Source organism: Onychostoma macrolepis, chromosome 13 (genome assembly GCF_012432095.1).
Source record: "Onychostoma macrolepis isolate SWU-2019 chromosome 13, ASM1243209v1, whole genome shotgun sequence".
Taxonomy (NCBI): domain Eukaryota; kingdom Metazoa; phylum Chordata; class Actinopteri; order Cypriniformes; family Cyprinidae; genus Onychostoma; species Onychostoma macrolepis.
This window is the reverse complement of record NC_081167.1, coordinates 19,904,594-19,920,143: the sequence shown is the minus strand read 5'-3', so window position 1 is coordinate 19,920,143 and position 15,550 is coordinate 19,904,594. Positions and strand designations below refer to the sequence as shown.

The following is a 15,550-nucleotide window of genomic DNA, read 5'->3' as shown; positions in this document are numbered from 1 at the left end:
ATCAAATATTGGCGATAGATAGATAGATAGATAGATAGATAGATAGATAGATAGATAGATAGATAGATAGATAGAATAAAAAATAAAGGGTAGATAGATAGAATAAAAAATAAAGGTGTATTCCATTAAAACAGAAGATGAACCCGGAAGGCTTTGACTCATGCTGTAGGTCCTGCCGGGTCGTTGGCTGAACTGAGCGTCGCAGGGTTGGTTCAGAAGCAGCAGTTACAGCATGTTGTAACACAAACGGATCTGTCAAGCGCTCAGCTTGCGCAAGATTTACCAGCGCATTCAGCCACTACTCTATAAAATAGCTACTTTTTCCGAAGTTTCTCGGCGTTTATACAGAAATGTTGGATATATGCTGGCTGTCTGTGATTCTCGCTGGGAGCGCAGTTTATTTACTAACGCAGTTTATACGCTTCATCTTCGCAGACGCTGATCTGACTTTATTATGGGCGGCGAGGTTCGGCAACAGCGCAGGTAATATGAATCATAATCGCTTATAGACATATACATGTTTACACAGAAATATGTTTGCAATCTAAAATCAACCAACACCTGGCTACTTATGCAACAAAGTGTGACACATTCTGCAAGGTTATGGAATTTGCACTCTGTCGTTAACTATGACTGTTAGTGTTGTGCTCTAACAACCTAGTGTAGTGTAGAGGTCACTGGAACAGTATAGTAAAGTATAAAGTTTTTATACAAGAAAAGTATAAAGTCCGCATGAACTGTCATGGTTATAAATATAATCAAAGTCTATAGAATACCTATTACAGCTGATTTCATTATTTTATTTCAGTGTCATTATATACACACAAATGTTGGGTTTTCATGTTTTATGAGGACTTTCCATAGACATAATGGTTTTTATACTGTACAAACTCTATATTCTATCCCCTAACCATAAATCTAATAAAAAAAAAATTTAATTTATAAGCTGTTAAATGTCCCCTGAAAACACCTCGCACCATAACAAGCACCTTGTAGCTGTAGTTGCACACAAGCCGGGTTTTAATATCAAATTAAACGTAGAACTGTTACTATGAACCATTTCAGAAGGCACAATTATATCCCAGCATAGATTAAAATGTATTTATTTTGCTTGAGATTGCATAATACAATGTATTATTTCTTAAACATATTTTTATCTGATATAATATTTAAACTCTTACAAAAATGCACTTGTAAGATATATACAAGCCTTATACATATAGACACCATATACTGTAAAACTAACCCATATGCTGGAGTTCATACTGCTCTGTTGAGCATTACTTCCATTACTATACCTTTATACACTTTTTTTTGATAATTATTAATTAAATTATATGTAGTGTGATGGTGTAGAATTTTATTCATTCATTCATTCATTTATTTATTTTTCATTTTATAGAGTCAAAGTTGAGAGGCAAAGTGGTGTGGATTACCGGAGCCTCGAGTGGCATCGGGGAGGAGTTGTCCTATCAGCTCGCGGCACTCGGTGCTCGGCTAGTGCTGTCTGCCCGCAGGGAGAATGAGCTGGAGAGGGTAAAGCACATATGTATAGGTATGAACAGTCCTGAGAAACATTTGAGACAGGAGTAAACACATAAAACCCCTCAGGGGTCAATTAAGTGCACTGTAATTCATGTTTCTACCCTCAGAGCTGCAGTAACACTGAATGTGTATAAGTATCTTTGCTGTCGATACTTGATAGTTATGTACTAAAGCATCCGCACCATGACCTACTGACACAAAGTACACTCTTTCTCTCCTTCTGTTAGAGCGCTTCTCTCTAAAGGATGAGGATATTCTTGTCCTTCCGCTTGATTTGTTGGACCGTGGATCACATCAAGAAAAAACTGCTGCAGTTCTGAAGCACTTTGGTGATGTAAATGCCATCTGGATTTCACATCCAATCTTCAGAGTGTTTCTGTTATTGTTTCTTCTATTTCAGAAACATTGCTGACACCAAAAAGTGTAATTTTCAGAATACTGATTTTGATTGAATTTTCCTAGTATCAACGCCTAAGAATTAAAGTATGCACTGGTTAATGGAAACGTTTGCCCAAAAATGAATATTAGCTGAAACTGTACTCACCCTCAGGTCATCCAAGATGTAGAGGAGTTTGTTTCTTAATCTGAACAGATTTGGAGAAATTTAGATTGAAATTTACAATGAATTCTCTGCAGTGAATGCGTTCCGTCCAAACAGCTGATAAAAACATTGCAATAATACACACAACTCCAGTGTATCAATTAATGTCTTGTAAAGCGAAAAGCTGTTTGTTTGTAACTCATCTACATCTTGGATGGGTAAATATTCAGCAGATTTTCATTTTTGGGTGAACTATTCAACATAAAATGCACCAGTAAGCCTAAGATCATTCATTACATGACAATAAAACATGGAGGCTTTAAACATTTGCAGAGACAAGTGTGTATAAAACAGTAAATAATCATCTGAAAAACCTGTAAATGCTAGCTAGCATTACGTAGCATAATATTTCAACATGAATTTCTCTGTTGACATTGGAACAGCTGCAACAGACAAACAATGCCATTTTGTTTCTTTATACTGTACTTTATCTGAGTGTCAAGCAATTTAGAATGATTAGACTGGTCCGCTATATTAAGTAGGAATAATCCCTCTAAAATGTTTAAATTTTTTTGTCTCTCTGCATTTTCAGATAGATGTGTTGATAAACAACGGAGGCCGGACGCAGCGTTCGCTGTGCACAGAGGCTGATGTGGATGTGTACCAGGCACTTATGGAGCTCAACTACCTTGGCACTGTATCTGTCACTAAGCAGGTGCTGCCCCACATGATCCGCCGTGGTAGTGGTATCATAGCCACCATCAGCAGCGTTGCAGGCTTTGTAGGGGTGCCCCTGGCAACGGGCTATGCTGGGAGCAAGCATGCGGTGCAGGTGAGAGCAAACTGACAGAATTCCCTGTGAATCTGCCTACATGTATGCAGCATTGTCTGGTAAAAGAAAATAGTCATAAAAGATAAAAAAAAAAAGCTCCTGATTTGTTGTTTCTCCAGGGTTTCTTTAACTCTCTGAGGACAGAACTCGCTGATTATCCAAACATCACCATCAGTACCATCTGTCCCGGACCTGTAATATCAAGCATTGTTCAGAATTCGTTCACCGAGGAGCTCGGCAAGGTATTTCCACCAGTTGTTTTTTTTGTGGAAAAAAACAAAAGAAAAATTAGATGAAACTTAAACTAAACGATTTTTTTTACTGAACTGTGTTTAAATGTGAAGTGTCACCTAACCGAATTACAAAAAAAAGCATATTTCCAAAGCAATCCTTTGCAGAACCACCTTAACACGCCCTTAAGATGATTCTTATCATCATTACGAAATCTTAAATTGTGTAAAAGCACCGCGAGTGTTTACCCATGTTTTCCCCCGCTGTATGCATATTTTAGCAAGTCTTCGAATTTTGGCTTGCACTTCTATAACCGAATCTTAATTTCTTAATACTTTTGCATTTGCTTAATTAAAAAGCACTTGTTTTTTTTCTTTAGCCTGTGGCCACAGCTGGTGATCAGACACACAAGATGTCTACGGAGCGCTGTGTTCACCTCACCCTGGTAGGTCTGGCCAACTGTGTGAAAGAGATGTGGATCGCCGAGCAGCCCTTTCTACTCTTCTGCTATTTGTGGCAGTACACTCCCACTCTGGCCTGGTACTTGACTAACGTTCTGGGTAAAAAACGTGTGCAGAACTTCAAAGCTGGGCTGGTGAGTAGTGGGACGTTGGTGTAAACAGATCCCTGAACTGGTTTATTTATGTTACAATAGCAGTAATATCTTTTCTGAATCATCTTCTTTTCTAGGATGCAGACTCTGCATATTTCAGCAAGCCTAAGGTCAAGACAACTTGAAAATCTAATTTCAGGAAACACTGATTTGTGAATTCCTTACCAGAAGGACCCGGGATAGTCACACAGACATTCCACTGTCATCAAATAAATATGAAAACACCTTATATTTTGCTTGCTCTATCAATAGCAAGACAAATGGTACATTCCTAAAATAATGCATGGGCAGTTGATTCGTTTTCTTTGTGTTTTCTGTATTAAAATGTTCATATCAGTTATAAATAGGATTTAATATTCTAACATTTTAAGTTTGTGTGAACAAAAAAAGACAGTCAAGTATTTATACAAAACATTTGTATTTCTTCAATACATACAATTACACAACCGTATAAAGACTGAGCTCAAATAGGATGAACAAAGGTGCCATAGCCAATTTACCTTCATATTTACAACACTAGGTGGTGGTCACATGAACAAAAAAAATATTCATAACCACTAAAAATGGTAACCAAGGCACATCCTTGAGATCTGACAAACAGGTTCTTTAAAAGGGCAACTGTTTTACTGTTTCTCCTTTTTAGGGCTATTGACGGATGCTTAACAGGAAAGTGGAAAAATACAAAAATAAAATGAAATAAAAATGTGAAATGGTAGCAGTGTGAACTGAGATTCAGTCAAGGACACTCAAGGCTTCGTTGTTGAGAAAATAGAGCACACTTTCCAGAGAACAAATTTAATCTGGGCTCTGTGTATCAATGAGTTTACAGTATTGTGTGGAGAGAATTTTGCACATTTACTATCTGCTGACATTCATAAATTCATGCATTTCTTTCAAAAGTCAAATGTCACTACAACAGTAGCAAATTTAAATGCTTCATACCTTCAATAAAATATTTTGCCATACCCTGAATGAAGAAAACTTCTGACTGTGAAATTCATGTGCTGGTAGCATCCGTGTGTGTCAAGATCTCTGAAGGGGTGTGGGTAAACAAATGAAGGTGATTATCATAAGCAGCGTAAATGGATGGGCGGGGATGAATAGATGGGGTATCCCAGAGGTGGATCAGCTGCTTGAACAGTTAGGTTCCTCAGCATCACAGGATGTGCCTGAATGCTGTAGCGCTCCTCGTCATCATTAGTGGCATATAGTAGCTCCCATGACAGGTTGGCCCACTGGCCCCTCACACCTTCCTCATTCAAAACTCCCACCTGGACTAGATTCTCCTGCAGGGACAACACACGGCTCGTATATGTCCCCTATGAAAAACAAGAGAAAATATCACACAACCGTAAATGACAATTTGGCTTTTTTTTTTGTTGTTGTTGTTAAATTAAATTTATAAACTCGAGGGAAATAAGAATGCATGAAGAAGTGTAGGGGTAGACCAATATTTAAATTCTTGTCAATACAGACAAGCTGAAAATTATTTTCATGTAATGGCCAATATTAAAATTCTATAAATTTTATATGAATGAAATAAAATAAAATCATTTGTCAAATGCTTAATGTGAATTTAAGCATCTTAACCACAAATGTATGGTATAAAAATGTATATTCATTTTAAGATTTCCTGAAAAATTACATTATTAAATTATAATTATATTAACAGAATTAGAATTAAATTACAATTTAGCATTTGATTATGGCAAAAATAATCTGAATGAAATGGGGGAAAAGAAGCATGTATAATTAATATCCAATATCGAGTGATACCAATAAAAAAATTACACAAATATATTTTTCAGAATAGTCTCAACATAATACGGTGTACTAAACATATGCAAGAAGTAATTTGCCTGTATGTAGTTAAATTGGAATTCCAAACCAACATTACACAATCACAAGCCAATTTATGTGAAGCATATACTCAGAAGATATGCTTTTTATTGCTTCACGACTTGATACAAGACAGTGTTTGGTAGCAATGGTTACATTCCAGTAAATGTGGTGATTACCATGGTGAGATCGTGTCCGAGAGAGAATAGGAAGGGCTTCTCTTGTGCAACACTGTCTTGCCAACTGCGGTCTGTTACCAGGCCAATGAACCAATTGTCATGGTAATCCTGCAAAGTTGTGTAGAGCTCATCCAAACTCTCTACCGGACCAAGAGATGCCTGGTCTACCAAGAGTTTTACACTGTACCTGCATACACAGAATAAAACAACACCTGTCACATATTAAATAAACATTTTTTGCTCTAAAACATGTGCTGAATCTTGCTAGTCTGTTACCTGAAAGCCCTGAGTGTGAGCTGATGCAGCTCTTTATTGGCTCGGAGCCACTCGAGTCCCTCGGTCCAGGGGCCGTCCCCACAATACAGCCTGAACAGCAGATTGGGGCTGAACACCTGAGCATCTGCCCCCAGTGCTACACAGCACGATAGCACCACCTGGGTATAAAGCTCCCGCAGGGCACGGTCCTCCTGCAAACCCAGCGTCACCTGCTCAAAGTCTCCCTCCCCAAAACTCTCCACCACCAGCTGGGACAAACAAAAGCAGAACCAAGCCTCTGGGAAGCAGGGTTGCAGAACCTGGAGTTTGGAGGAAGTCAACTGGGCGGTCCGCCACTCTGCAGGCAGAGAGAAGAGCTCTGAGTGAGTGCTTGTGAAGTGGAGAGGCTGGGAGTTGCTCGGGACAGTAGTCGAAGTGAGTGCAGGGATGTTATCTTTCCCTTTATCTACAATGGGCAGGCCGAGCCCCAAACCCAGACCCAGAGGTCTAAGTGTGGGGAGAGAAGACAGAGCCATGCTCTCGTACAGGCTGTGGATTTCTACAGAACCTGGAAGAGACACTCCCAACCCTAACTCGGTCTGTCCTTCATCTGTCCGTATCATCATTCTTATCGGCCGCCGTACAGGGACTGGACCGAACAGATCATCCTCGTCAGACCAATCTGCAAAGGAAGAGAGGCTGGAGCTGTCCAGCCCCCTCAAGTGAGAGGATGAGGAGGACTCAGGGCGAACTTGAGAGTCCATGGCAACTTTAACCACAGCTGGACCTGGCTCCAAGGGCACAGCAAGCTGAGAGATTTGTGACTTGCGTCCAGAGGTCTGTAGTGAATGACCTTTTGTTCGCTGAGCACCACGTGTCAATTCCTGTACACAGTAACGCAATAAAATCCAGACAAGTGTTTTAAGGAAGTCAGAGTTGAGCTGACGCAGGTGGTCAGGGGAGTCAATGATTCCTGTTAGAACGTTCTGGGCATCAGAGTAAACCCTGACGGGCAGCACAGAGCAGGGTGTCAGAACGTTACCCCAGTGAGGATTCAATAGTCGGAAACACTGGCCAGGCCGCTCTACATGATCAAACGCTCCTTCAAAAACCTCATCCACACGCCGAGCCTCTACTGTGTGGCATGATGTCTCCTGTAGTTCCAAACCCTGCAGTGAAACATGACAGGTAATGAGAAATAACACACACAGGAGAATCATAAATCTGGTGTTCTGTAGACAGAGCAAAGGCAAGAAAGCAAGTATACCTTAATGTTAACAGTGCAATAGCCATAGCCCCTTTCTAGAACAGAGATCCAAAGAAGACGACCCTGGAAGCGGCCAAGGTAATGAGACCCTGGAGTACAGGAACCTGCAACCAAGTAAAAAAGATAAAATCTAAAAGTTTATAGAAACTTCAGTTTGAAGTGTTGCATGGATATTAGATAAAATTGAACAAATTCATTGCTGTTTTTTACAAGTTATTATTTAAAGCAGCAGTGCGTAACTTTTTTTGTGTTCAAAATGACTATAATAAGTGAATACATCATGAATCGATTTTCCAAACTGTGTTTTTGGGTTATCCTGAATCACTATGGTACACCTATAATAAGTTTTTATATTCAGACTATTTCAGACTGGTACTGGTGGAACCGCTGCGGAGTGGCCCAGTACCTGCATGATTTGTCATAGACATAAACAGAGAGAAGTAGCTCCGGCTACAATGTTCTTCCGCAATACTGTTTATTAACCACTAGAGTGCCAAAAGTTGTGGACTGCAGCTTTAATCATGTTCCTCAACCTGTACATTACAGCAATAATAAAAACAAACAATAAAGGCAATCGGCTTCTAAATCCACTTTCTGTAATGCCTATACAATTACTTTTATGTCATTTACGTCTTTATCTTGGCAGCTTTTCTTAGCAAATATTTACATTTAAACTACTATTTACGTTTTGGGTTGACAAGTGTTTTTTTTTTTTTTATCTATTTGAAAGAAGTCTCCTATGTTCAGTAATATTGTAAAATATTGTGACAATTTAAATGACTGAATTCTGCATTGTAATATACTTTAAAATGCAAATTTTTCTTATGATGGCAAAGCTGGATTTTCAGCAGTCATTACTCCAGTCTTCAGTGTCACGAGATCCTTCAGAAATCATTCTTATTTACCGATTTGGTGCTCAAATAACATTTCTTATTATTAGCAAAACAGTTGTGCTGCTTGATGTTTTTTTGTGGAAACCATGATACATTTTTTAGGATTCTTTGATGAATAGAAAATTGAAAAAAAAAAAAAACGATTTAATTGGGGGGGGTTGTAATGTAAACTGTTACTTTGGGCCAATTTAATGCATCCTTTTACCCAAAGTGAGTTCAATTACATTTGTAATTTGTACATTTGTAACCATGACTTTGTAATGACTTTGGCGTTGCTAGTGCTATGCTGTACTGTTTGAGCTAGAGGAACATTCTAAATATATGATTCTGAGCTGAGACTGTTCTAGAGATCAGCAATATGATTCTCAGTTGGTCTCACTCACCAAATGCACCATTAGCAAGTGCGGGTCTGATAGCAGATGCCAGTCTTTTGCAGAGCTGCTGGTAATATACAGAATCTGGGCAAGGGCAGGCGGTGCCTGGGGTACCCGGCCACGAGCGCAGCGGCCTGGGGAATCCCACCAGGAAAACAGGTAGAGTGAAGAGAGGAAGGAGAGGGGCAGATAGAAGGGCAGAGAGAGCCACAACACTTAGCAGAACTGGGAACAGAGCAGCATTGAGCGCTAGCAGAGTTCCCGCCGACTGACGACGCTGTTTACTCTCTGTCCAGGATGTGATCAACACCGTAAGAGCAAAACTCAGCTTACATACAAACTGAGATACACGATTCACAACTAGAGAGACCTGCCAGAAATGGGGATGGATAAGAAAAGTGTTATTACATAAATATCCCTGCAATTTTATTACAGTAAATGCATTAAGTTAGGTTTGGCTCACCAGTATCAGCTGCACTGTAGTGCCCAACTCATTCCAGCGTGCGACTCTGTGCCCCCCTGCAAGTCTGATGATCACCACCAACACCATCTGCAGCAAAGCAGCCTCAGAGCTCTGCCACACCTGCCGTACAAAGGCCAAAGAGTCAGGGGCCAAAGACCCAGGGGGTATTTTAGTGAAAGTGTGCTGTTCATGCCCTCATAATGCTTCAAGATGGTGTAACAATAGACATTCATACCATCCTGAATGCCCGTGTGAAGCCAATGGCGAGAGAGGCTGTGTGCACCTTCTCTAGAGATTCATCCACAGACAAAAACGCAATCATCGCCAGTGGACTTACTGTGAAGTCAAATACGAAAATTCACATTAAATGCACATATAACAGAATTATGCGTTTGCAGAGATGCACAAATATAAAAGTTCTCATCAGTACTGATAAACCAATTAAATATATGTTTATATACATACTAATTTTTTATCATATGAATTCTATACTTTTTTGTCAAAATAAACAAAAAATAAAGCAATAAAAACTAAAATCCATCATTTGAATTGCTACAAAATTTAACACTCACACAACATTACAATGTACAGTATGTTATTCATTTTGAGACTTGCTAAAGAATTGCTAAACAGTGCTATTCAATTATTAAGTAATATTTTATTTTTAATTATTATAAAGCATTTTTTAAGATTAAGTTTCAGTGAATGTTAAACGATAAAAAAAAAAAGACACTTACATTTTTAGGTGCATGCACAATTAAATATTTATTGTAAAATTCCCAATACTGACAAGTAGCGATACATTTAAAAAACTGTGATAATCAACAAATAATCAATGCAGCATTGATATATCATGCATCCATATGTGTTATCAATGCCAAGTCAACATCCCTGCAAGAGACTATACAGATAAACAGAAAGACAAAGGATTGTTTTGTTTGGTTGGTACAGTGCAAACATCTCCTCACCGAGGTTCAATAGGATCCTCCGAATGATCCCTATGACACGCAGACCTCGAGTCTTCTGCCTGAAAGCCTGGGCAGTCGTGACCCGTTTGGGGTACAGTGGGTTGAGCATGGCACCTCCCAGCACACACGCCCCCTGGAGCTCTCTCAGCAGACGAGTGAGAAGAAACAGAACTATAAGGATCCAGCCGACCACCTCCTGTGGGCTTGGGAGTACAATAGAAGACTCCCAGTGCTCTATAGAATTCACACCCAATGTCAGATTCCCTGGGTTGACGAGGTAAAGCTGATGAAGGAGTCCAGCCTCAGTCAAAGCTCCTATTATGAACATCAGGGAAAGAGGAAGCCCCCACCAGCCCAGACCCAAAGTCGGAGATGTGCCCTTCACCAGCACCAGCAGCTGGGTCAGGTCCTGGCTGAGGAGGTAACCCATTGCAACAGTGAACAGAACCACACCCAATGAGGAGGGAATGACGAAGGTACAGATGGCAACACACACAGATGACAGAAACATCACCAAGAGCCTGAAAAAAAAGAAAAGCATAAGATCATAGTTAAAGGGATTGCACACTTGACTTTTATACAATAGAAGTCTGATTAAAGGGTGCAAGCCTTCACCAGAAAGCACTGCAATGTAGACCAAACTTAGTTAGTCTGGTTATATGAGACAAGATTCAGATTTATTGCTCACCTGATGTCGGTGGACATGGCTGACCCACCCAGGCCGTGCACTAAGGTCTGTTCCATGGCCCAGAGCAGAAGAGCGTCCAGTGGCGAGAGCATTCCCAAAGCCCAAAGCACTGGCAGAACCACAAACAACACGTGAAGCACCTGAGCTGCTACTTGCAATTCAACCACACCAGAACCTGAAAACCTGAGAGGAGAGAGAGAGACACTAAGATCCAGGAGAAGAGTACATCAGGCTCAACAATGACTCTTGACATTCATACTCATACAATCCTCATAAGTTTAGGTTATTTAACAACAGTCTCAAAGAAAACACTCAAATAAATCTCATTTATTTAGCAGACGCTTTCATCCAAAGCGACTTACTGAGGAACATCACAAGCAATTTCTCTAAGAGCCATTAATATTTGCAGTACACAATACCAGGTTTCAAGTATAAGCTCAAAACACATATTAATCACTGACAAGATGCTAAATTTTGTCTGGAATCTATTAATTTATTCAAAGAAAAAATAAAAATATAATTCATACATACAATGAATTAAATACACATCTTCTATGTCTGAGCATTTTTGAGCATGTTTTGAATTTTAGAATAAATACTGATTTAATATTTTCTGGAAGGCATAAAGATCATCATGAAAGTAAAAGCTTATGAAAAGAACAAATCTTGAAAAGAAAAGTCTTATGTAGTTTGGGAAATTATTTATCTGGAAAATATAGGTTTGATTATATAAACTATCATTCAAAAGCTTGGGGTCAGTAAGATCTTTTAAAATACATTAATACTTTATTCAGTATTTAATATTCATTAAGGAAGCAATAAATTGATTACAAGTGACATTAAAGACATGCTTAAATGTTACAAATATATCAATATGAAAAATATATTTCAAATAAATACAATGAATACAAATAAAATACAAAGGATACATTTCTAAGACGTACTTTAAACTAGATTTTTTATTTTTTTTTAAAAAGGCTGTTTCCCTTTCTTTATCATGAACAGACTTCTTTGTCATTGACCTATACGCTGTCAGGGAGTAGTGGTGAATTGTGGGATTTGTACCTTAGAGCCAGGTCCACGGTAATGAAGGCGAGTATGTAGAGCGGTCTGGTGAGCGGCGTGATCTCGTATGTGTCCTGCGGCTGAAACGTGGCTGTTTCTGTAGCCGTGTTGACAATGAGTGAATACTCCCCAATACAGACTGTCACCCAGCTCAGGGCAAACAAAGGCATGATAGCTCCCAGTCCTGCACCCGTGTGCCCATACAGGCCACTCAGTCTGTCCGGCAGCAGGTACCATGTGGACAAGCCACATAGTGCTCCAGCAAGAAAAGTGTGCAAAACTACATTACCCATAAACTTCTTCCCAGGGACCACAAAATGTACTGTCTCAGGAGCCACACAGTGAGTAAACTCCACCTCCTCCTCATCTGCAAGGATATTATTGGCAGCAGGCAGCCTTTGCACCACTCCGGTCCTATGTGCCATACACCGTGCCAGTCCCTGAAGGGTGGCACCGACACCCAGCATGAGCACACCGGAAACAACACCTGCAAAGGCTTCATCCAGCACCCTCAGCTGGTATAGGAGGGTCCCGATGCCTCCCAACAGCCATGGTGTCAGAAATAACACCAGCTGGTGCACATAGACATACGGCGGGGCGCAGTAGCCGAGTTTCAGCCTCGGCCCCCCCAACACAGTCTGCGGGAAACGCTTCCAGAAGAACTCCTGCTTGTAATCGTTAAGCAGGGGCACATCAGGCCCCATGATGATGAACGCAGCACGGGAGGGACAGACTCGGTCATCTCCTCCCAGCTGCTCTGGAACACACACACATGCCCCGCTGACAGTGATTCACTGGAACACACAAACACAAACAATATTACAATATACACTAATATTTCACAGGGCATAGATGGAGTAGTGGTGTACTGCATGTCTTCAACATTTAATGACTAGAATAATGTAATATTTTCAATTATTATCTTCTTCATTTGAGAGGTTTTTTTTATATTCAAATAATTCAATCAATTAATCAGTATATCATGCAATTAATCAATTTAAACTGAATTAATTGAAGGTGCTAATAGAAGTGTATACATACACAATACTAAATATACTATATATTTTTTCTGTATAAGAGTTTTAAATATTTCATAATTATATTTACATGAATTATAGCTACTGTTTTATAATATACGTTACATAATTATATACAATATGTATATTTAAGAAATATATAAATGTATTCATAATTCTGATGGGAGTGTTACTTGCCAAGCAATTGTTTTAAAGTTAGACTAGTGGAAAGAATATAACCTCCAAAACAAGTGTTTATTTTATTACACACAATCTATTTTGTCTGTATATTTTAATTACAATAAATATCTTTAAAGGGCATTTTCTGAAAATATTATTTTCTCATGCACTGAGCCTGAAATCTTCATTTACAGAAACCAAACTTTTTTATCTATATTCTGAAGTTTCGTACTGTGGGGTCTGCTCATATATCATTCAACTGTTTCATGTAACATTAAAAAAAAAAAAAAAAAAAAAACTATGGTGACATTTTTTTTTTTCTGGCATCTGACAGTATTTTCTGATTTATGGAGTGATTAAAAAAAAAAAAAAAGAGATCCCATCTGTAAAAACCTTTAGGCCAACTCTAATATGCCAACGACATATATTGTGTATATTTAATTAGAGAATGAATAATTTGCATACTAAATACACCATTTCAGTAAAATACATGTGTCTTGTAATTAATCAACTGGGGAAGTACCCAGATCGATATTAGTTACCAAGTTACAATTATTTTATTTAATGTTTTTTTTTTTTTACTATATTCACGTGGTAAAATAATAATAACCACAGGTTATAATCTCAGAGCATCTGTGTATTTGTACAGTTGATTCCCAGTTTACCTGTTTGTTGATGTTACCCGAGCAAAATAAGCAGAGATGATTATAGCCAAAATAAACACACAGCATAAATACAGGAGGTGATTGTTGTGGAGTCAGCCTTGACTTCAAGGGTTTATCCTGTGAATTACGTGCTCTTATCCTTTGATTTGTGGCTATAATCCTCACATTTACGTTTTTAATGCAGTCTTGTTGATTTGTATCCTATCTGTGATCTGTTCACATGCTAACACTGCAGCTATGACAACAAGAGACAAACATAAACGTGACAACCGGTTTACAGACCATTACAATAACCAAACACACAGCTCTTATATCATATGACATTATAATATCGTCTTGGTTTCTTCCAAACACAGCAGATAAAGGACAGAGGCGAGAAAGCGAATATAAACTGGTTAGCTCGGCTAGCGTTAGCTGCTCCTCTTTGGGCGTAAAGTCAGTTTATTTTTCTACATGGCAAAAAAATTAATTAGAAACCGCCTCTTCTGTTTTTAACATCACATACCTTTAAATGAGAACGGCTGGAGAGGTGTTAGAAGGGTGAGTAGAGGGTTTGTATGGGGGTAAAACGAACCCGCTATCCATCGCTTCTGCTGATGCTGCAGTTGTTCAACACGGCCTGAAGGGCGGCGCTACATGACACACACGGTTCCGTGTTATACGTTCAGACAGATTTATTTTTCCTCACAGAATTAGCCATGAAAATATAAAATGGCAAAACTGCAAATGGTATGCTGGCAAAACTATTAGCAAGGTCATTCTTGTTATGCAGGAACCTTTTGAAAAAATAATATGCTTGTAATTTAAAGCGGTATTACTATTGCAAATGCTCAAGCTCTGGCATTTATATTTGACTGTTTGCACATTGTGAATAATATTAACTTTAATTATCAGTTTAATTAAACATTTAATTAAAAAAAGACTTTTTTTTGTTAGAATGTACATGGCAGAAATAACATCTGTTTAAATCAAAGCAGTGAAAAATTAACGAAAATGAACCCCATTCTCACTTAAATGTGAAGATTATGATAAAAGAAAGGTAACTAATATGATTTCCAGCTTTTATCTATTGATTATTTTATCTAGTATAGGCTAATTAGACATGGGGAAATGACAATATACATAGGTACACCAAATCAAAAAAGATGTTATGCAATCAGACACTGATTTATTTATTTTTTAATTTTTTTGAAAAGTTAGCTAAAATTCATTTAATTTAATTATAATGAAATATTGGCAAGTCTTACACACATCCCTGCATGAGAACAACAGTAAAAGACACATCAACAGATAAAAAGGAACATTCCTGCTGCAAGATGCTCGGACGTATCTCTGTATTCCTTTGAAAAGTGCTTGGACAACACACTCACTGCGCTCTGTGTTATTTCTACAGCAGGTCCACCATTAAACTCAACAGCATTCACTCTGGCTTTCCTTTCTCATTTTCTCCACATTTTAATATATCTTCTTTTATTCTGTTAGATTTGGTTCTCTCTCTGTGTCTTTCTCTGTTTGCAACCCCCCACCATTATACTCCACAGGAAAACAGGAAGAGAATTACCCTGAGCTGTGATAACAGGTTTTTACTGAACACATTATGTGTGTGATTGCCTTTGAATTTCTCCAGACATTGGATTTTCAGCTGTGCTGCTAAACTGTCCTCATAATACAGCCCACTGAAAATAAACACATCAGACTAAAACCTCTGCTCTCTTTTCAGTGTCACAGTCTGACACAAATCACTGTTTGCCATAGCTGTAACGAGAACTATTCCACCTCAGAGTGGGCTTTTATTTCTTAGAAAAAGCTGATGGCAAAACTGTGAGATGTGTTTGTCATAAAAAGAAAAACAGACACAGAAGTGCAAAACTGGCAATAGTTGATAGTGTGTATGTGTGAGTATTATAAATGAGCAGGAAATTGTTTTCCTTAAGGA

At 38.6% G+C, this 15,550-nt stretch overlaps 2 protein-coding genes across 2 annotated transcripts; one reads left to right on the top strand and one right to left on the bottom strand.

The window, feature by feature from the left end:
- Positions 1–161: 161 nt before the first annotated feature.
- On the top strand, positions 162–4,472 carry dhrs7 (dehydrogenase/reductase (SDR family) member 7). Its single transcript, XM_058796901.1, has 7 exons — positions 162–483; positions 1,403–1,555; positions 1,773–1,879; positions 2,679–2,918; positions 3,038–3,160; positions 3,529–3,744; positions 3,840–4,472. Exons 1-7 carry the CDS (start codon positions 351–353, stop codon positions 3,885–3,887), a joined length of 1,020 nt encoding a protein of 339 aa, XP_058652884.1. The 5' UTR covers positions 162–350; the 3' UTR covers positions 3,888–4,472.
- A 138-nt stretch (positions 4,473–4,610) lies between these two features.
- Positions 4,611–14,255, bottom strand: pcnx4 (pecanex 4). The gene is made up of 11 exons (XM_058796896.1): positions 14,120–14,255; positions 11,754–12,547; positions 10,689–10,871; positions 10,001–10,521; positions 9,268–9,368; positions 9,033–9,152; positions 8,579–8,939; positions 7,303–7,406; positions 6,057–7,204; positions 5,781–5,967; positions 4,611–5,081 (listed from the first exon to the last, which is right to left on the bottom strand). Exons 2-11 carry the CDS (start codon positions 12,455–12,457, stop codon positions 4,830–4,832), a joined length of 3,681 nt encoding a protein of 1,226 aa, XP_058652879.1. The 5' UTR covers positions 12,458–12,547; positions 14,120–14,255; the 3' UTR covers positions 4,611–4,829.
- Positions 14,256–15,550: the final 1,295 nt, after the last annotated feature.

Bases quoted from the DNA above. Each gene is read 5' to 3' on its own strand.
- pcnx4 (XM_058796896.1), bottom strand. From the start codon at position 12,457: ATGGGGCCTGATGTGCCCCTGCTTAACGATTACAAGCAGGAGTTCTTC. The intron at 8,940-9,032 runs GTGAGCCAAACC...CATTTCTGGCAG, and splicing joins CTACAGTGCAGCTGATACTG to GTCTCTCTAGTTGTGAATCG. The intron at 7,407-8,578 runs GTGAGTGAGACC...ACTTGGTTGCAG, and splicing joins ACTTGCTAATGGTGCATTTG to GTTCCTGTACTCCAGGGTCT.
- dhrs7 (XM_058796901.1), top strand. From the start codon at position 351: ATGTTGGATATATGCTGGCTGTCTGTGATTCTCGCTGGGAGCGCAGTT. The intron at 484-1,402 runs GTAATATGAATC...TTCATTTTATAG, and splicing joins GAGGTTCGGCAACAGCGCAG to AGTCAAAGTTGAGAGGCAAA. The intron at 1,880-2,678 runs GTAAATGCCATC...CTGCATTTTCAG, and splicing joins TTCTGAAGCACTTTGGTGAT to ATAGATGTGTTGATAAACAA.